This window comes from Diadema setosum, chromosome 1 (genome assembly GCF_964275005.1).
Source record: "Diadema setosum chromosome 1, eeDiaSeto1, whole genome shotgun sequence".
Lineage (NCBI taxonomy): Eukaryota > Metazoa > Echinodermata > Echinoidea > Diadematoida > Diadematidae > Diadema > Diadema setosum.
In genome coordinates this window covers 49,341,413-49,362,051 of record NC_092685.1, presented here as the reverse complement: position 1 = coordinate 49,362,051, position 20,639 = coordinate 49,341,413, and the positions used below count along the sequence as shown (strand labels likewise).

At 40.0% G+C, this 20,639-nt stretch overlaps 1 protein-coding gene across 1 annotated transcript in view; it reads left to right on the top strand.

Moving 5' to 3' along the window:
* Positions 1–20,639, top strand: part of LOC140231704 (dynein axonemal heavy chain 6-like) — an 87,917-nt gene that overhangs the window by 7,400 nt on the left and 59,878 nt on the right. The window contains exons 7-26 of the mRNA XM_072311861.1: positions 409–521; positions 1,130–1,192; positions 2,037–2,304; positions 4,148–4,262; positions 6,139–6,393; positions 6,847–7,040; positions 7,603–7,715; positions 8,304–8,458; positions 8,817–8,880; positions 9,534–9,649; positions 10,324–10,550; positions 12,832–12,954; positions 14,623–14,796; positions 15,328–15,546; positions 15,933–16,019; positions 16,503–16,705; positions 16,979–17,211; positions 17,870–18,060; positions 18,935–19,015; positions 19,721–19,879. Coding sequence (XP_072167962.1) covers positions 409–521; positions 1,130–1,192; positions 2,037–2,304; positions 4,148–4,262; positions 6,139–6,393; positions 6,847–7,040; positions 7,603–7,715; positions 8,304–8,458; positions 8,817–8,880; positions 9,534–9,649; positions 10,324–10,550; positions 12,832–12,954; positions 14,623–14,796; positions 15,328–15,546; positions 15,933–16,019; positions 16,503–16,705; positions 16,979–17,211; positions 17,870–18,060; positions 18,935–19,015; positions 19,721–19,879 — 3,153 coding nt within the window. The remainder of the gene's footprint in view (positions 1–408; positions 522–1,129; positions 1,193–2,036; positions 2,305–4,147; positions 4,263–6,138; positions 6,394–6,846; positions 7,041–7,602; positions 7,716–8,303; positions 8,459–8,816; positions 8,881–9,533; positions 9,650–10,323; positions 10,551–12,831; positions 12,955–14,622; positions 14,797–15,327; positions 15,547–15,932; positions 16,020–16,502; positions 16,706–16,978; positions 17,212–17,869; positions 18,061–18,934; positions 19,016–19,720; positions 19,880–20,639) is intronic.

Below are 20,639 nucleotides of genomic sequence, written 5' to 3'. Positions count from 1 at the left end.
ATATTACTGTCTGGCAAAAATGTCAAAGGAAGTGATTTTTTTTTTTTTTTAAATATATTCCATTGTTCTGGCAATGACATAATAGGTTTAAAATTCTGTGAAAGAGACAACTTGGTAATTTCTTGTTTATCATTACACTTTTTTTCCAGCTATATGCTTGGCAGTGTGGAATAGAAAATGACTAGGCAGACGAAAAAGAAAAGAAAAGAAAAGAAAAAAGGATGCTCTTGCAAATAACTGTTCTGCACTATCTTTAATATTACATCAGAAATCTGATATGTTTTGAAGATGATGGTGGTTAAAACATTGCTTGTGAAAGAAATCAAGATTAAGATTCCTGATAATTCTATGAACTGGTCATCCTATCACTTGTACATTATCTTTTATTCATTGTCATTTTATTCTCAGCATATTGAAGAAGGGGAAGATGAATATGATGACATCACTCCCACAATGCAATGGCAGTATGAGAGACGTCTCTTCAGTGCCATCCACAACCAAGGTGTCTTTGTCAAATTCAGGTAAATCATTCTGTCTGACATCGTTACCTTTCTTTGTATGAAAAGTTATTGAGCTTTGCCACTATTTAGAAGATTCTGTAAAACGATGAATGTTCGCGTGCATTTTAATTTCGCAAATTTCGCGAGCGGCAAGATTCGCGAAATTTAAATGCACGCGAAAGTTCGTGTCTACACTATGTGCATTGAATGACAGTGGCAGTTCGCGAAAATTTCATGCCGTAAAAGAGGCCGTCGGCTCCAATTCGCGAAAAATTCATGCCGCGAATATATCATGTTTTTACAGTATTGCCGTTGACTGTTTTAAGTGTAGACATAACTTTTGATGGACTGTGTATATCTGAGTTTTAGATGTAGTGCCGTACATCATTTAAACTACATAATTCTATCGCAGTGATTTCTGAGTCCACTGATTTGAATGTGTGAATAAAAACACAAACTACATGTGACTGAACTTTTTATTTGTAAGGATTGTAAGTTAATATAATGTTTGAATAGAGATTCGGCTTTCTAAATTTCTATTGTTTTTAAGCAAGCTCATGAAACATTATCTTACTGCAATATCAATTTCTGAAATGAGTGCCTGTACTATGTTTATTCTACACACTCAGGATCTGGAAAGCATTCAACGTCTGGAAAATAAATGTGAGAGCAGCCAAGAATGCCACCAGCAAGTGAGTACTCAAGTCAGCAGATGGCATGATTTCAGAAAGATATCATGAAATTATAGGCTTTGAGGGTAGAGGATGATGTGAGGGCTAACAGATTTTGAGGTTTAAAGCGATGGTATAGATTTGGTTGAGATGGGGCTTCAGGTTTTTAACTTTTTTTGTAAGATAATGAGAAACTACGTTAATATATGAAATATTAAAGAGCATGAAATTCGAAGAGGATATCAAAGTTTATTTGATGAAAATAGGTTTAGAAATGGCTTAGATAATCAGAAAAAAAAGTGGTCCTTATAAAAGATGGGACACAGTGAATGCATCATAAATTTGTACATTTAGCTGCAGTCACATTGTGTGAAACTATGTAAACAAATGTAGCTTGCTTCCAGATAACTTCCAGTAGTTTGAGAATGCGGTCATGCTACCAACAACACTACATCTAGTTTCAGTGGTGTGAAACTACCAGTAATTGGTCTTTCAAAAAAAGGCCTTCCCCCATGAATATTAAGAATTGAAATGCTGATCAGCATAGCATGCAAAAAAAAAAAAAAAAAGATGCGCATAGTACGTAAACAACATGAAAGGATCTATTATCACATCACAAACTTCTCAAAGTTTCAGCTGCAATGCAGTCACGCTACACATAACTACGTGTAGTTTTGCAAGAAGTGAAAAATTTTCTAAGTGCGTGCAAAAAGTTTCACGGGAAGTTTGCAGTCACACTGCCCAAATTATGCGAAGCAAAATACTGGGTAGTGAAACTATGCGTGGTTTGACATAGTGTGACCACGCCTTTAATGCCGTTAACCTAGCAACTGTGTGAAACAACATCTCCTTCCTCATTTGCCAGGACGATCATGAAGAAGCAGTTGTTTACGGTTAACGAGATCCTCCAGCGATGCTTGCTCTACGTCCGTGGCCAGTGTGAGACTGCCTGCTCCAGCATGACTGGCCAGGGTGCGGGGGAGAAGGCCATCTGTCTGGTCAACCTGGACTGCCACCGGACGCTGACCCTGGACGAGTTCTGCAAGCAGCAGGCCAATCATTGCGAGGCAGCCCACTTCCAGCTAACCAGGATGAGGGACAAATTTGTTAAGCTGGCCTGGGAATGCTGTGTGGTGAGTGTTCCTCATATTGCTGTTGGGGCGATAAAAGCATCTAAAAAATGTCTAATGTTCAATAGAGCAAAAAAACAACAACCAAAAACATGGTAGTTATACCCCCGCCAAACGAAGTTTGAAGGGGGTATATAGGAATCAGCGGACGGTCGGGCGGTCGGGCGGTCGGGCGGTTGGGCGGTCGGGCGGTCGGGCGGTCGGGCGGTCGGTCGGGCGGTTGGTCTGTTGCAAATCTTGCGTCGCGAACTACTTCCTCAGTTTTCAACCGATTCCCATAAAACTTGGCACAGATGTGTGCCTTGGGTTGTAGATGTGCAAGACGTATTTTTTGACAGTACCCAAAAGTACGTTGCCATGGTAACGGCATATTATGGGCAAAAATGGGTACAAATCTTGCGTCGCGAACTCCTCCCACAGTTTTTGATCAATTTTTATGAAATTAGGTACAGATGTTCATCTGAATATGTTAATGTGCAAGACACATATTTCCGCAGTGGCAAAAAGTGTGTTGCCATGGTAACGGCATGTTATTGGTAAAATATAGGGCAAAATGCTTCATGGCAAAACTGCTTCATCAGTGTTCTTCCAATTCTCATGGAATTCATATTGAATGTTTGTCTTAGGATATAGGTCAGCATGACACATTTCTTGACAGTGACAAAAAGTATGTTGCCATGGTAACAGCTCACATATTATGAGCCAAAATGATGGAAAATTTTGTGTTGCAAACTACTTCCTCAGTTTTTACCCAATTTTCATGAAACTTGGTACAGATGTGTGCCTTTGGTCGTAGATGTGCAAGACGCATTTTTTGACAGTACCCGAAAGTACGTTGCCATGGTAACGGCATATTAATGGCAGAAGATCAAGGAAAGATCTTGCGGATTTAACTACTTCCTCAGTTTTTTGACCAAAGCTTATGAAATGTGGCACACACCTTGATCTTGGTGGGAAGATGTGGAAGACATATTTTTCGGATGTGTCGGAAGCTGCGTTGCCATGGTAACGGCATATAAATGGCAGAAGATCAAGGAAAGATCTTGCGGATTGAACTACTTCCTCTGTATTCGACTGAAGCTCATGAAATGTGGCACACACATTGGTCTTGGTGGGAAGATGTGCAAGACATATTTTTTGGACATGTCGGAAGCTGCGTTGCCATGGTAACCGCATATTAATGGTGGAAGATCAAGGAAAGATCTTGTGGATTGAACTACTTCCTCAGTTTTTGACAAAAGCTTATGAAATGTGGCACACACAATAGTCTTGGTGGGAAGATGTGCAAGACATATTTTTCGGACGTGTCGGAAGCTGCGTTGCCATGGTAACGGCATTTAAATGGCAGAAGATCAAGGAAAGATCATGCCTTGGGTAAGACTGTCGTCACGGGGCGGGGGTATTAATCACCTTAAGTGATATTTCTAGTTAAAGTATTATAATAATTGGGATTGCTTTTCTCTGACTTGCCATGCCTTCATATTTGGGTAAGACAGCTAGGCTTTTGACAGGACACTGATTATCTGGAAATTAATCCAAAAAGTGATTTTCACAAGAATTTGAGAAACAAGGTTTGTCGCCCCAGCAACGATATGCTAGATTCAAAGCACACTTAATGACTAGAATCTCTGAATTTGAGGCATTAAATTGGTTCATTTATACAGTATTCATGTATGGCCTATTTGGATTTAGCCGTAGGTGTTAATTCAGGGTGCAACTCTGTACTCTTGCTTGTTTTTTACCCCAATGTGTGAGATTGTGACAGAATAAGATATCATAGCCAGATTAAATCAAAAGGCAGGGCCCTGCCTTAGTCATTGACTCTGTCCACATTGTGCATTCACAGAAAGTGGCCGAGATGGAGGGTATAAGGCACACCTTTGTTCCTGGCATGGGACCACTCACCAAGAAGGTGGAGCTGAAGAGAGACAAGAAAGACAAGAAGAAGAAGGACGAGAAGAGTAAGTGTCTAGTGAGGTCCTCTTTTTCCTGCTTTCGTGTCATTATGTAATATTGTGGTATGAACATTTATTTATTGGACATTATTTTTGGAGTGAGCAGATCAGATTTTATTTTGAGCGTGCAAAATTAAAGAGGATGTAGAGTTCTGCAATCTTACTGATTCAATTTTGTGATTCATGCTCTTAGTTTCATTACAGTGAATATAGAGATTATAGTGATATGATTGTTATGTCTCAGCGCCCAAAGGGTGCTGTAGGCATTTATGTTTGGGGATATCCATCCGTCCATCAGTCCATCTGTCCATCCCACGTTTTGTTGTGACACATTGTTACCTCTGCCAAGGAAGGAGGAGGTTAAGTGATCATCGGCATTGGTTTGTCTGTTTGCAAAATAACTCAAAAGTCAAAAGTTGTGAATGGATTTGAATGAAACTTGCAAGAAAAGTTGATAAGGACCCAAGGAACAGATGATTAAACTTTGGTAGAGATCCAGGAATCTATATGGATTTTTGAAGGATTTTTGATATTTTGGTGTATAAGGTCAGTGAACTTGGAAATTCTAGCTGCACATACTGAAGGTTTACATATATGCTCTGCTGATGATGAAACAATGCATGCATGTTTTGTGGAAATGAGTTGCTGGCTTGGCAGAGGTCTGCACTCTCCAAGTACTTTTCTAATTTTATAATGTACTAAATGTAAGATTCCTGCAATAGTTCATCTCGATACAGTTTGTTTGTATTTTGGTTATAAAGTCAAAGTTACAGCATCAAGAAAGTTAAGGTAATATAAGTGTATTTAATGTGCAATTCACTGTCTGAAAGCTTCTTTGGTTTGTTGATACAGTTAAACTCGCATAAGTCGATCTTCTCGGGACTGAGCAAAACACATCGACTTAGGCGAGTTTCGACTTGTGCGTAAGTCGAAAAAAAAATCGACTTACAGTTACACCACGCGTACACATGTATTATGTACATGTATGTTGTCTACTCTGGAGCCGAGAGCTGGAGCGGTGTGCCCGATATTTGCCCTTCAGCAAGACACTTTATCCACATTGAATATTACCGTTATTCACTTCCAAAATTAAGAGCAAACATCTGACATTTATTCTAGCATCTTATGGAGCCGATTGTTACCGCTGTTCATTTCCAAAACTGAAGGCAAACATCCGGCTTTTTTTTTTTTTTTGGTGGCCCGGTGTGCGTTTTTGGTGACCCCGGTCGCATATTAACCATTCGCGAAATCGTGATTCGATTCGCGAAAAGACTCCGTTAAGTATATAAGGCATAGATCGCTACACTCGGCAGGGGCTACGTCATCCTTTCGCCAGGTGTGGGTAACGGAAACCAAAATCTCGCGTGAGTTCTTGCGTTACCTATCGTTAATGTCAACGAAACATCGTTAATTTGCGCTTGGGATCGTTTCTCATCGTTACTACAAACGTTAATTTTCCCGATCGTTAGTTTGCGTTAATAACGATTCAGGTGAAACCGCTTGCGTTAATGAAACGTTAATGTTTATTAACGCAAAGTTTCTTTTTGTATATACTGTATGTAAACAAAAACTGGCGTCTCGTGATTTTGACAGTGATTTATTACACAATAAAATCTTATTCGACTTAGGCACAGTGAATTCAATGGTTTTTCCGTGAAAGTGTTCTTGGAATTTCATCGACTTAGGCGAGTATTCGACTTAAAAAATTCCACTTGTGAGTGAATTAATACACGTAAGTCAATGGGGAAAAATCGGGACTTTTTAAAATCTTCGACTTGCGCGATTATTCGACATATGCGACGTCGACTTAGGCGAGTTTAACTGTATTTCACATACTAACTGGTCTACGTTCCCCAAACTTTAAACCACGATCTCCCACCAGGCTCAGGCCCAACCTACACCCAGATAGCTCAGTGGCGCAACATCCTCTCCCGCCTGGCCCGCTTCCTGCACGCCACCGACTACATCATCCTGGACATGCTGCACCGGCTGGTCAGGACGGCCGTCCGCCTCCTCCAGGAGTTCCTCCAGACTTCCCTCAAGACCGGGGATGAGCTGGCTAGGAGGGAGGATGACTCTGGTAGTGACAGTGACGGTAGCTGGGACACCGATGTGCCCAGGCCAAAGAAGACTGCTGGTGAGTGATTGATGTGACAAACAATAGTAGCATTTACTCATGGTACTGTAATGTAACTTGACCATAGGTCACAATTAGTAAGGCAGATAGTCGCTTTTGCAGACAGCAACCAGTAATGATGTATGCTAAAAGTTGTAATGAACAATATTTTTCCCAGATCCAAACCTGGGATACCCGCAGCAGAAAATTGAAATCAGGATCGTACATTCATACATATGGAACATCTGCAGATGTTGCCTAACAATGAGCTACTTTCTATTCTGAGAAATGAGATTAAGTGTGAGTGTGTGTATATGATCTGTTGAATCACTGAATGAAAAAACTCTTGTTGTATATCCTAATCTGGAACAGATTTATGTAGTATGCCAACACTTGTTCTCACAACACGATATCAGTCATGTTAAAAATGGAAATTTTATTGTTGGAAGTTTTCGTGCCTCTCCATTGTTCCAGGATTTTCCCGGCGACTTGCAACCCTGGCTTTGTCCGAGAGTAACCCAGGAACTCCGCAGTCGACCAGGCCCAACACTGCAGATGGAGAGAGTCCTAGGAAGACACCTAAGAAACCTCCAGCTCCTCCCAAGAACGTCCCCATCTATGACTTCAACAAGATGGAGGAGAAACCCCAACCTGTGGACATAGATGAGGTAGATCAAGTATTTCATTCTTCTTTGATTTGTGTCATTAGACAATAGTAATAAATGTTATAACTGAAGAGACTGAGAACTTACATTCCAGCTGTGGTATTGTTGAAATGTTGCTGAAGCACAGTATGAAATAGTGATGCGTAGCTATACTTGATGTGAGCACAACATCTGTGGTACACTAAATGTACATCGGTCCAGGACAAGAGCAATTTCCTCCATGAGAATTGAGTTCACATTATCATTAATTACCACTTTATTTATTTATTTATTTTTTTCGTTTAACCCGTTGAAGACAAGTCACGAGAATACTCGGGCAGGTGTCTATGGGATATGCATGTTATAGCAATATCAGTCTGTCCTCAGTGGGTTAATATGTGGGCTCTTGCTGCCTTCCCTGCTGTATTCTCCATGGCACAGAAATAAAGCCCCTTTTACTAACTAGAATTCAAATAGCATTTTTTTATTTTTTTAATGAATACTTGAAGTGCCCCCTCAGGTGACAAATGTTTGACTGTTGTCTTTATTTGTCTATGAATGCCTCTGATGTTCTCCCTCCTCCCAGATTCTGGACGACATCAAACGGCAAGAGATCGTAGAGATGCCCCCTGACCCTGTCTTCCAGATTCAGCTGGTCCTCAATGTCCCTCCTTTGGAGAGGGTACCGTCACGCCCTTCGTGAGTCATGTGTCTCATCATGGCCTGAATGTATCACACAATCACATTTTGATAATCCCTAGTAGTTTTTAATCAATATAGGAAACTGTTCTCCCACTTCGCCTTACCATTGCTTTTTATGCTCCACCACTGCCAAGACCCATTTTTCCTCTTGGGTTAAAATGGATATTGTGGATTTGATATCTTGTCCAACGTTAGATGCGCCAGACAGGACTTGAACTGAGGACCTCTTTGTTATGAGTCTAAACCACTATCCATGATACCACAGTGCATTAGTTTTTTGTAGTGTGTATTGTGTATCTTGGAAAGAGAAGCATTATGGGAAACATTCAGTCAAACACCAACTCGAGTTAATATATCCTTCTTTTTTTCTTTCTTTCTTTCTTTCTTTTTTTTTTTTGGGGGGGGGGGGGGCGGGGGAGGTGTATTGAATAATCATATTCCTATCAGAAGTACCAGAATATATTTCATGGATTTCCTTGTTTTTTTTTTTTTTCAACTCTTAATTGATTCATGCTTAGTTGTACACTGAGTAGAGCTGTAAGTGGAATTTTATGAATGTATTTTTATGTTTTCACTACTCAACAGATCCAAGAGACCAGGATCCAGACGAGGAAAGTCCCGCGGAGACCAGAAGAAGATTGTGACCTTCCCAGACCATGAGTCCTCCTCCTCTTCCTCTTCCTCCTCCTCCAGTAGCAGTAGCGATGAGGGTGACCATAGTGATGATGAAAACGGCTCATGTGAGACCTCAATCCTTCCATCTTATCAAAACTATGACATGCTTGAAGATTAATAATTCTCCTTCATATACCATAGATTATTTCAGCACAGTCTTGCAAGATCTTTCCAGCCCTTAGATCACTTTGCTACCCAGACAATTGGTTATAAGGATACTTTTTGAAGTTTTCTTTTGTTTTAATGTATTCTCAAGAAAATGGACAGAAAAAAGAAGCTACCCCAAAGAGAAAATCAATTTTGTTGAATCTGCACGTTGAATGATGTGATGTACCTATCTGTTTGTTTATGGTTGCCATGGAAATGTTATCATTTGAATCCATGCTTCCTTTGCAGGGGATGGGAACGAGAAGGGATCGTCAGATGAGGAGAAAGAGAAAGGTGGAGCTGAGGACCAACCGGTGGGGAAATATGCATACCCTGTCAGGTTGGTCAATATGACTTTGTATAAGATTAGAGTCAGAATGTTAAGTTCTGTGATGGGTGTGTGTGTACTTGACCATGTAGCTCTATTCACACTGAAAATATGAACCTCTTTAGCACCAGTAACTAGGATGGCACAGGTTCATTAATCATTCGTGGTACAGCATGATCATGTTATCTTCATTGGTCATAGTTCGCAGTGAACTATGTCAAGTGAGAAGAAAGCATGCAGACATGACTTGCCTGGTATAGTGTAATTTGTTGGAGTAATCAATTGTATAGATTTTATTCACCATAGGTAGAGAATGCTGACAAACTGGGGGATTTCGGGTGCAATAAATTCATTCTAGCTATAATTTTTGACACCAGAAGTACATGTATTTGAACCTGTTTTTCTTCTCATCATGGTCCTACTATAAGTCTGTTCCTTGAAGACCGATCTTGGTTAACATCAACAAGGTTAATTAGCTCATTTGCCTTATGCAAAAAAACAAACAAACAAGCAAACAAACTTCCATTTCAGTAAACTTCTCTTCACAGCACACAGTACATATTGATCCCCAAATTCCAAATTTGTGTGATATCTGACATAACTTCTGAGTAGTTGCCTGAAAATATTTTCTCTTTTATTCATTGTGTTTTTCTCCCCCCTTTCAGACACCTCAGTGAACCTGTGGTATCTCCTGGTAAGGTCCATGTCAGCCTCATGCCATCCAGGGAGCAGTTCATGTCCAAGATTAGGGGCATCATTGCTGGCTTTGAACACACTGTGGGTTAGTATACACATCCCTACACATCCACTGCAGTGTACGATAGGTTGGGAATGGAAAGGGAGAAGTTACTTGGAGCGTTCGATGGTCTCAGAAGAGGAGTGATTGTAGTTTGGTTCATTCTGTGTAGTAAATCGATTTCAGCTCTTATGGTCAAATGGGTTTTGTGTAATATGAAAGACAGTGTTATATCTTGTAGATTTTGTCTGTATGTACACCTTTGTATGCTCTCATACGTGTAGTCTTAAAATCATGTTAGGATTTGGCATGGTTTATGTGTTTACTGACATTGCAGAAGACTTTGTGGTGGCTAAAGTTGTACATCAATCCTGTTTATAGACTTATTCATCATTACAATGACGGTTATTGCATTTTCCATTTTTTTAAATGAAGCACTCTATGTTCAAAATTCATTTAATCTTCTCTGTATTATTTTCAATTAATACTTTATAGCTTACTTGTTGTCCAAAAAGACTGATGAGATAATTCTCTTTCCTGAGGTAATACAGTACTACTTTATGGGATATTCATGTTCCCCTTTGGGGTTGCCAATGTTTAATTCCTAGTTCATGACACAAACTATGACTCTAGAAAATAGTAATTCATATCATAACCTAGATTTTTTTTTTTTTTAAGTGACCCGTGAATTATATAATTCCTCCCCAATGCCATGACAGGTCAAGTAGGTGCTTTGCATCGTGACCCGTACCTGACCGTGTTCTGGACCCCGCCCCGATACGACCTCAAGCTCTCCTCCCTGGACATGGAGGGGTTGTTGGACGACCAGCGGCCCTGGCCTGACTTAGAGCTCCTCTTTGGTGAGGATGGTTCCTATGGTGTTGCTGTCACAGAAGTCCTGCAGTGTGTCTCCGAGAATGTCAACACCGTCCTAGAGTATGCAAAGGTATCGAGAGTATCAGTACTTTCTTTCTGCTTTTTATGCCTCCGCCACGAAGTGGTGCCGGAGGCATTATGTTTTCGGGTTGTCCGTCCGTCCGTACGTCCGTCCGTCCGTCCGTCCGCTTTCGTTTACGCGATAACTTGAGTAATATTTACTGGAATTTTACCAAACTTGGTCCAAGTATGAAGTATGATGGGGCAATTATTTTATTAGATTTTGGGTGAAATCGGCTAAAGGTCAAAGGTCAAAGGTCAAGGTCAAATTATGAAATTGTATCCGTTTACGCGATAACTCAAGACTGGATGGAGCAAATTTCACCAAACTTTGTTGGAGGATGATGTATGATGGGACAATTACTTGATTAGTTTTTCAGTGAAATCGGACAGAGGTCAAAGGTCAAAGATCAAGGTCAAATCTTGAAATTTAACTGTTTACGTGATAACTCAAAACTGGATGAAGCGGCTTTCACCAAACTTGGTCCAAGGATGATGTATGATGGGACAATTAGTTGAGTAGATTTTAGTGACATTGGCAAGAGGTCAAAGGTCAAATGCTACAAATGTTGCAATTTCCCCCATATCTATGCAATGCCCGAAGGTATTTTCTTGAAACTTGGTGTGGACATGTACTACTGCGTAAAGATTCTCCAGAGAGAGTTTCATGTCATAAGGTCAAAGGTCAAAAGGTCAAAGGTTAGGTGAAAATGTTGCAATATTACTTTTCTCGCAAATGTTCAATGTATCTTCGTGGAACTTGGTACATATGCATGTACTGTCTGGCAGGGATTATCTAGGGAATTTAGGGGTCATGGGTCAATAGTCAGGGGTCAAAGGTCAAGGTCAACTCAAAATTTTACTATTTCCCTCATATACTAGTATATGCAATGCTTGCATTATTAGTTTCAAAACTTAATACATGCATTACCTAATGGAGATTCTCCGGGAAATTTCCAGCCAGAAGGTCAGAGGTCAAAGGTTAAGGGTTAAAGGCCAGGTTTCAATGCCCCCCCCCCCCCAAAAAAAAAAAAAAAAATCTATTTTGTACCGTCATCACACTCTTCGTACCTTGGAAATTACTCAATGCATAAACTTCCCCCAAATTCCTCAAATATGTGTACCTGCACTCTTAGAAAATTATAGCAAACCCAGTTCAAGACATTTCTGACAAACCTGTCATTTCAATATTTTGCCAGTTATGTGAAACTGTCATGGATCACACATTGTGAAGACATTGTACTATACGCCTATTGGGAGAATCATGCATTATGGCGGAGGCATCAGTCGCCATAGCGACATTTCTAGTTTTTTTGTGTGTTCTGTTTTGTTTTATTGTTGTAAAGAACAGGTTTGTTGTTGTTCTGTGTCAATCACTACATATGGAAATTGCAGGGACAGAGGCAAAGTTTCCAGCATGTACAGAAATCTTCATGTGCAGGTTGGTTTGTGTGACATCACTTTGGAAACCATGAAAACACAGAGGAAGGAGAATGAAATACCATTATAGTATGATGTTATTGAGACTTGATTGTGATGTGGGAGTTTTTTATATGACCTTAAAGCTTTTTTTTTTTTTTTTTCCTTTTCTCTTAAAGGGACTGTACAGTACTGGTTGAGGTGGGGGATTCATGTTTTGAACATTCCTAAGTGAGATAATGAAAAGCCTCTTATGAAAAATGAAAGAGCATGTAATTTTAAGAAGGATTCAACGTTTATTTGATGAAAATTGGTTTTCAAGTGGCTGATATATCCAAAAAAGTGCTAATAATAAAAGGCGACATGCCACAACTTTATTGGGATCTCTTTGTTTCACCTTGCTTTTTGATATCTCAGCCATTTCAAAACCGATTTGCATCAAATAAACTTTTGATACCCCTTAGAACTGCATGCTCTTTGACATCTCATAGAGTGGTGTCTGAATATCTCACAAAACGTTAAAAGCTAAATCCTCACCTCGACCAGAACTGTACACACCCTTTAATCTGCACACATTAAGCTTGTAGAAAAAATAGATTATTTATTCATTTCTTTCATTTGTTTGTTTATTAACATTTTTATTTTTTTTTGTGTGTGGGTGGGGGGGGGGCTGATTGGTAGGATAATACAGCACAATTGTTCACCAATATGAACCTGATAGTTTATTTCCAACCATACTGTTTGATAAGTTGATGTGTTGTACTTGCTCTGTGTCTTGTTTAGATACTAGATTTCCTTTAGATGATGCATGTATGCAGTTTTCTTGGTGATGATTTATTTATTTGTTTGAATATTCCTATTTCACAATCCAGAATTTTGAGCCCTACACTGAGATGGTGGAGCAGGCCAGGCGAGTGGACGTCCAGGGCTCCCTGCAGAAACGGGAGTGGACCACGGAAGAGTTCAACCACGTCCTCTCCACTCACTCTGAAATGGTATGCCTTCAGTTTGCAGTGTGAAAAATCTATTTGCAAGCTGCATGTTACGTTTCATCAATATTGGTATTTAATCTTCACAACCCTATCCTGTTTTCAGAGCCAGTCCCCAGTTGTGAACTAGGACTATTTGTGTGAGAAGAAAATATCTTAGAACCAGTTTTGCCTGGCTGATTCTGTGCTAAAACTCACTTGAATCGCATATGTTTCTTTCTTCAAAAAAGATAAAGAAAAAAAAAGAAAGATGTTTCTGATTGTCCTGTAACCCTTCTGAAAGTTTGCTTGATATTTGGTAGCATCTGGTGCAAGTCTGAACATCAAATCGCCTTGATTGGTTATAGAAATATATGAGTGGAGCACCAAGCAGTGAGCCCTATCATTATTTTAATGCATTAGGCTGGAACACTTGATAAGGAACATTACCGAATTACCATTGTACCAATTGTATGTATGTGACTTGTGGCCATTATTGTCCCCGCCGAACGAGTTCGAGCAGGGGACTATGAAACGGGCTCCGTACGTGTGTGTGTCCGTGTGTCTGTCCGTCCGTCCGTGTGTCCGTCCGTGTGTCCGTCCGTGTGTCCGTGTGTGCGTCCGTGTGTGATCAAAATCTTCAATTTGCTACTTCTCTGTCATTTATGAGCCAATTTTGATTCTGTTTGCTTTATATGATAGCACTACATGGGAGCTTTGAAACTTGTACACAGAATTTCAGTCGTGACCTTTGACCTTGACCTTTGACCTATATTGTACATTTTGCTACAAAATGCTACTCCTTCGCCATTTCTAACCCGATTTCGATTCCGTTTGCTTTATGTGATGGCACTAGATGAGGGCTTCAAAACTTGTACACAGAATTTTGACCTTTGACTTCTTTGACCTTTGACCTTGATTTTTTGACCTATATTGTACATTTTGCTACAAAATGCTACTCCTTCGCCATTTCTAACCCGATTTCGATTCCGTTTGCTTTATGTGATAGCACTAGGTGAGGGCTTCAAAACTTCTACACAGAATTTTGACCTTTGACTTCTTTGACCTTTGACCTTGATTTTTGACCTATATTGTACATGTTGCTACGAAATGCTACTCCTTCGCCATTTTTAACCCGATTTCGATTCCGTTTGCTTTATATGATGGCACTAGTTGAGGGCTTCAAAACTTCTACACAGAATTTTGACCTTTGACTTCTTTGACCTTTGACCTTGATTTTTGACCTATATTGTGCATTTTGCTACAGAATGCTACTCCTTCGCCATTTCTAACCCGATTTCGATTCCGTTTGCGTTATGTGATAGCACTAGGTGAGGGCTTCAAAACTTCTACACAGAATCTTGACCTTTGTCTTCTTTGACCTTTGACCTTGATTTTTGACCTATTTTGTACATTGGCTACAAAATGCTACTCCTTCGCCATTTCTAACCCAATTTCGATTCCGTTTGCTTTATGTGATAGCACTAGGTGAGGGCTTCAAAACTTCTACACAGAATTTTGACCTTTGACTTCTTTGACCTTTGACCTTGATTTTTTACCTATATTGCACATTTTGTTACAAAATGCTACTTCCGGCGGGGACATATGTTACGCACCGCGTAATTTCTACTTTTCCTTGTAGTGTGAGAGTTTATGATTTGGACGTCGAGGCTAACGATGTGTCGTGGTTTGCAGGTCCGTGCCATGGACAGGATGCAGAGGGAGAAGCGGTGTGGGATGATCCACGTCCAGAGCCAGAAGTTCCAGGACACGTGTCTACCGTACCCCAGTGAGGTCATGTCGGCCGTCAAGGACAGGCTGCCGGGAATCGCCAACAAACGCAACGAGAACCTCATCAAAGTCATCAAGGTAAAATCCAAATTATACTCTACATACCACTGAAGCAATATCTATAGCACTTCTGTGTAAGGAACTGGTGCCTGGTTGATACTGTGTTCTGGCTATTGCTAGTCATTTGGGGCGAACCATGATCTGAGGGTTGGCATAATTCGCCCATTTTCTGGTGTGGGTATGTGAGGTAGACCACTTCACCTGGTTATGATTAGCACCCTGCTCCTTGCAAGGAAGTGAAGTGGGATCTTTCACATGCGCGAGTCAGGACTCTCTCACACACAGGACCCCTGTTTTTGCCTCATACAAAGGGGACGGCATGATTACACACAACAGTGCTCAGCTACGGTAGGCTCAAACTGAACCCAAACCATTTCATTGCGTGGCAGGAAAGTTCTTGTCTACCCTAGATGCATTGAATGCCAGTGACATTTCGTGAAAATTTCATGCTGCAAAACTGTCTTGTTTAACCGTAGTGGATGTATGATACCTTTAAATGAAATAGACATACTGACCAAAGGCTGTTGTCGCCTGTCCATGTCTGTCCAGAGTGCATCCAAGAAGCTTGACCACATGCCGCAGTCTGTGGAGGAGTTTGTGGAGCACCTCTCCTTCCTTTCCAGGATGGGGTCCGAGCTGCCGGCCTTGGAGAAGGAGTACTTCGTCGTCACCAGGCTCTTCACCATCGCCAAGGACTTTGATGTCCCCATCGAACCAGAGGAGCTAGCCTTATACCAGACTCTCATGCCAAGCTTCCAACACCTCAAGGTATGTCACTTTTACAACCAAGAAATTGAAAAAAAAATGCCAATGCATAATCCTGAAAATGAGACATTATATAGTTCTTAAATTTCTGCTCAACATCTGTCAGTAGAAGCAGTCAGTTGATCATAGCATGTCGGCATTTACTGGAGCATGTCATGAACACATAGTATAGACATGCATACTCTTATCAATAGTGTTTGAGGTTTGTTGTTCTGATGATCCTGTGTTACTGTCGTATTGTTGTAAAGTAACAACATACCATTCGCTTATGTACTATATAATATGTACAGCATACCATTCTCTTTGCATTATCTTTCATTGATGCTTACTAATGTTATCTTTAATGAGATGCAGTGTCATGTATTTCCTGTTCCAATTTTGCATTCCAGTCCACCATCATGTACTGTGAAGCCAAGAAGGATGAAAACATCAGCAAGTTCAGTGATGACCTCAACATCCACATCAAGAGTCTCCTGGTAAATTGCATTTATGGATACTGACTTTCTAGGAAGGACTAGATAAAGAGTATAGAGTGTAACACAGCGTACTGTATGGACCCATAAAAGCCAAGTTCATAATTCTACAATGTAGTTGTATTACATATTATGTATTATGTACAGTGCTGGTAATTTTGTGCCTCCAAGTGATTGAACTAAATTGCTTCAGTAGCTTTAAATGTTCTCAAGCCATAAGAAATGTAGGTGGTCTAGCTAATCCTTAAAGCCAGCATATTATGTGTTAGCACAATCATCATAATTATCAGTCACATACAGCTGTACTGAGCTGTAAAAAATAGAGAGTCCTTCTCTCTGCTGTGTGTAGTATCAAACAGTGCAAAATTTTCATGTAACTTTGTCTGTCAAAGTGATGCTTATCTCAGATTTAGGGTTTGTGCCAGTGTATGCAGATTTTACCGTTATCATGTTTTTAATCAATTTGTCACACCACTCACCTTATAGTCGGAGGCATTTGACATCCGCATCAGGGTGCAGGAGCCCACCTTGCTCAGTGCAGACACCCTGGCAGTGGTTGCCATGGAGAACCTGAAGCTCCTTAGCGACGAGCTCAATGCCATCTCAGGAAAGGCCAGGAGCTATGCCAGTTACCAGGACCGCTTCGGCAGCTCCATCTCAAACCAGAACAAGGCCCGGGGACTCTCTGAGTAAGTTCCTCTTATTGTGTTCATGTGATGGAGTTAGCCTCCTTTCAAGATGCCTCAAGTGATTCATCTTTAGTCAAACTAGATTTGGAATATACAGATTTTCTGATCATTTTTTTTTTTTTTGCTAATGTTTTGCTTTGATTGTACCACCGTTACACACAATGTTCCATTTGATGCAGTTTTCCATGAATGTAGCCTTGATCTTGATATTCATTTTCTCTTGAAATACATTGAATATGACCTATGACCTGTTCTTCTTCATAAATCATGCAGAGAACTGATGATAAGTGACTACAGTGATCGGAGTGCCAGTGCCCAGCAAATCATTGCCGAGCTGTCAGAGATAGAGCGAGAGCTGCAGCTGAGGAAACTCCTGTGGGAGTCGTCCGATGAGTGGGGCAGCCTGGTGGATGACTGGACGGAGACCCAGTTTGACGAACTCAACGTTGACATCATGCAGAAGAATGTCAGCAAATTCACACAGACAGTCTTCATGTTGGAGAAAGGTAGGCCTTATAACCAGGACTTTCCCTTGCGGATAGGAATCTCTGTCTTGCTAGTTTCTGTAAAGGGATCTTTATGTCTTTATTTTGCACAACTTTGAATGTCAGTAGCCTCAGAAGAATCACACAAATTAGTACCAGTAACTAATCAGGGAATGAAACAACTCGTTTCTGTTCAGTGTAATGCCTTTCTTTATGTTCATGTAATGCAGATTTCCTTTTCTCCTTCTTACACGGCACTATCAGTATACAATGACATCTGTGCGAGACATGCCTTTAGTTACTGACACTAATTTGAAGTAAAGTATGTGATATAATTAGGTATTACCTTATTGATTAGTTGTAGCAATGTCCCACAAAGTCCTGGAAAAGAACAGAAGTTGGACGATGTAGTCCACTTTGCATTTTTCCCAAACAGACTGAGTGCTCTGTTTGAAATAAATGTCCTGAAATCTGTCATTCCCAGGGGCCTGTTGCATAAAACTCCAACCGGATTTTTTTCTGGTTGAAATCACAAAATTCCGGTTGGAAGCTCCCAACCAGAGTTTTTATGCAACGGATTTTACATTCTTAGATTAGCAACCTTAAAAAATTCAGGTTGGGCAAATCCCAACCAGAATTTTCTAAGGTTGCTAAAAAAGTTTTATGCAACGGGACCCAGGCCTTCCTCCTAATGAGGTGCTTCCAAGGCTCAAGGAACGAGTGCTGAACTTCAAGCAAGGCATGCCAGTCATTACAGCCCTGAGGAACCCAGCGCTGAGGTCCAGGCACTGGCAAGAGATCCAGAATCTGATTGGAAGGGCCATCATTAGGGACAAGAACTTCACCCTAGGAAAGTTCCTGGAACTGCAGGTTAGTGGAATCAATTGCACCATGCACCAACCGTACTATCAATCATTAGCCACACTGGCAGTCATCTATTACAATGACATTCACCAGCCACAGTGTTATTAACCCTTTCTGTGCTTTGTTTGCTTGTTGATGCAGAAGTCTGAAAACCAGTTGTCAATGAATAGAGTTTACCTAATCCCCCTAATCCGTATTGAGTCACCATGGCCTTCCTGTTGGACTGAGGCGCATTGCTACACCTGAATGGGCTTGCTAATCTAAAACTAGGTCAAGTTTGGATGGATTATTGAATGGTGATGAAAAAACTTGGCAAGTTAACCCGTTTAGGACGAGTTCCAAGTATACTCGGGCAAAAGCGTTTATGGGAAATGCGTGTTGTAGCAAAATCAAAACGTCCTCAACGGGTTAAGCTACGTGCATGGGCACACAGAGAGTTAATCAGCCACGCTGTCATTATTGAACCACAGTGCCTTGCTGGTATTCATCAGCAATCCTTTGAGCCACATACTGCACCTTGGTTGTAGAGTCGTGAAGAAATCATATTGCTGTTAAATAAAGCTGTTCATGTATCAGCATTGAGACTGTAGTGTCTGAATACCTCTGTTAAAGGTTATACATTTTGTATAATCTGATGAATCGTATGTAATTTGATGCCCCTTGCAGCCATCATTTGTAAAATGTTAGTGATTCCTGCCCCACTCTGATAACTGAATGATACATGCTGCAAACACTATCCAGACTTGCAGAAATTTTGTTACATTGGTTGATGTGAATTCATTGTCATACTGTAACAAACAGTTCTTGCCATTAATTTTTTCATCATCACCTAAATAAAATTTTGTTTCTGAGAAGTCAGTTTTTCTCTCTTGTATTTCAGCTTTTTGAGTACAAAGACAACATTAATGACATCTCAACCACAGCCAGCAATGAGGCTACCCTGGAGGTCATGTTGAATAAGGTAAGGTGATGCACCTTCTTGGTAAATGTTCTCTCATGAAATACAAAGATGACATGATTTTTAGCATACATAGTTTAGAAACATATAATGATTCATTGTCAAGACGTTATGCTCTTAAAAAGTGTAATTTTTGTGTTCATCTATTAGGACTGTATTATTGTCTAAAATTGCCAAGCACACTCAATGCTTTTGTTCTGCTTTTAATTGAGATGTTTTGATTCAGATTAAAATTTTTCATTGTCCATTCTGCAAAAAGTGTGTTCCAAGCAATTAAATTGTGTCTGCAGAGTTCTATTATATTGTGAAACTTCAGTATAGAGAGGATATTACTCAACATGGAAGTTATCAAAATGAAATCAAACAGGTGACATGTAAATTACATCATTCATGGGGCATTGGGGTCACATGACTCAGACAGCCAAGGTCATGTGACATTGGTCAGTGATAATCAGTCTCAACTTATCTAACATGTTGTCGGAATATTTGTTCATATTTTCATTTATCTGTTGAACATGACTTCATATTCTAATAGATACTTTTCTTAATAATGCACTCCAGTATCCATGCTAAACATTGCCTATGGCAAGCATGTGAAGATATTTTGCAATGTAAACATTTTAGATATTTTCTATGCATTTGTATCATTGAAAATGTCATTCTTGAGAAAAATCTTTGCAGCAATGCTCTCTCTCTTTTCCCTAACAGGTGATTGACCTGTGGCGAGTCACAGACTATCGCCTGGTGCCACATAGTGGCCGTGACTTCATGATCATCGCTGGAGCAGACGACATCATGACACAGCTGGAGGAGAGCCAGGTCACCATAGCAACCATTAGAGGCTCAAGATATGTGACTCCCATCAAGGTGTGTAAAAATGTTGTTCAATTTTTCAGATCTTTGTGATGTCCACGGTGAGATTTACACAAGAAATACACAAGATCAAATCAAAACAATAATAAAAAGATTTAAAAGGAGTGTTAGTATACATTGTTTTGTTTTGTTTTGTTTTGTTTTTGTTGTTAGTACAATAGCCAATATTGTACATCACGTTTCTTGTAGGAGAATATCACAGAAAATGATAAAAATCTGAATGACAACCACTGAATACACAATTATGGTTATCTTCCAGATACATTATCTAAACTAGAGGAGTGTTTATTTGCTATATGCTTGCAATTCACACTGGGATGCTTTTATTGTTATTTCTTTAATTCAAATAATTGATGCTGCATTTTTATTGTTATCTGTATTTCCCTACTGGTTATATAGTACCGTAGAAAAAAGTATTAAAAAAAACAGAAGAGATTGGGGAAAAAGAGCCTTTGTTACTGTCTTCCATTTTGTATAGGCACATCTCAAAACAAATGGGTTGTTCAGAAGCAGCAAATACTTTATCTGTTCCAGTAGGACAGCAGATTACAGGCATGATATTCTGTAGATTTAAATCTGATTTCATTTTTTTTTCCTCAAGTCTATACACATTTTGTTTTCTCCATGTATCAAAATCACCTGAAAATTTTGATTTCCGATTTTTTCAACAAACCTCAATATCATCCCTGAGATAGCCAGACCATGATTACTGTTGGTCCTTTCTGAGTTTTGTCTATCTATCAGTGTGCATGCT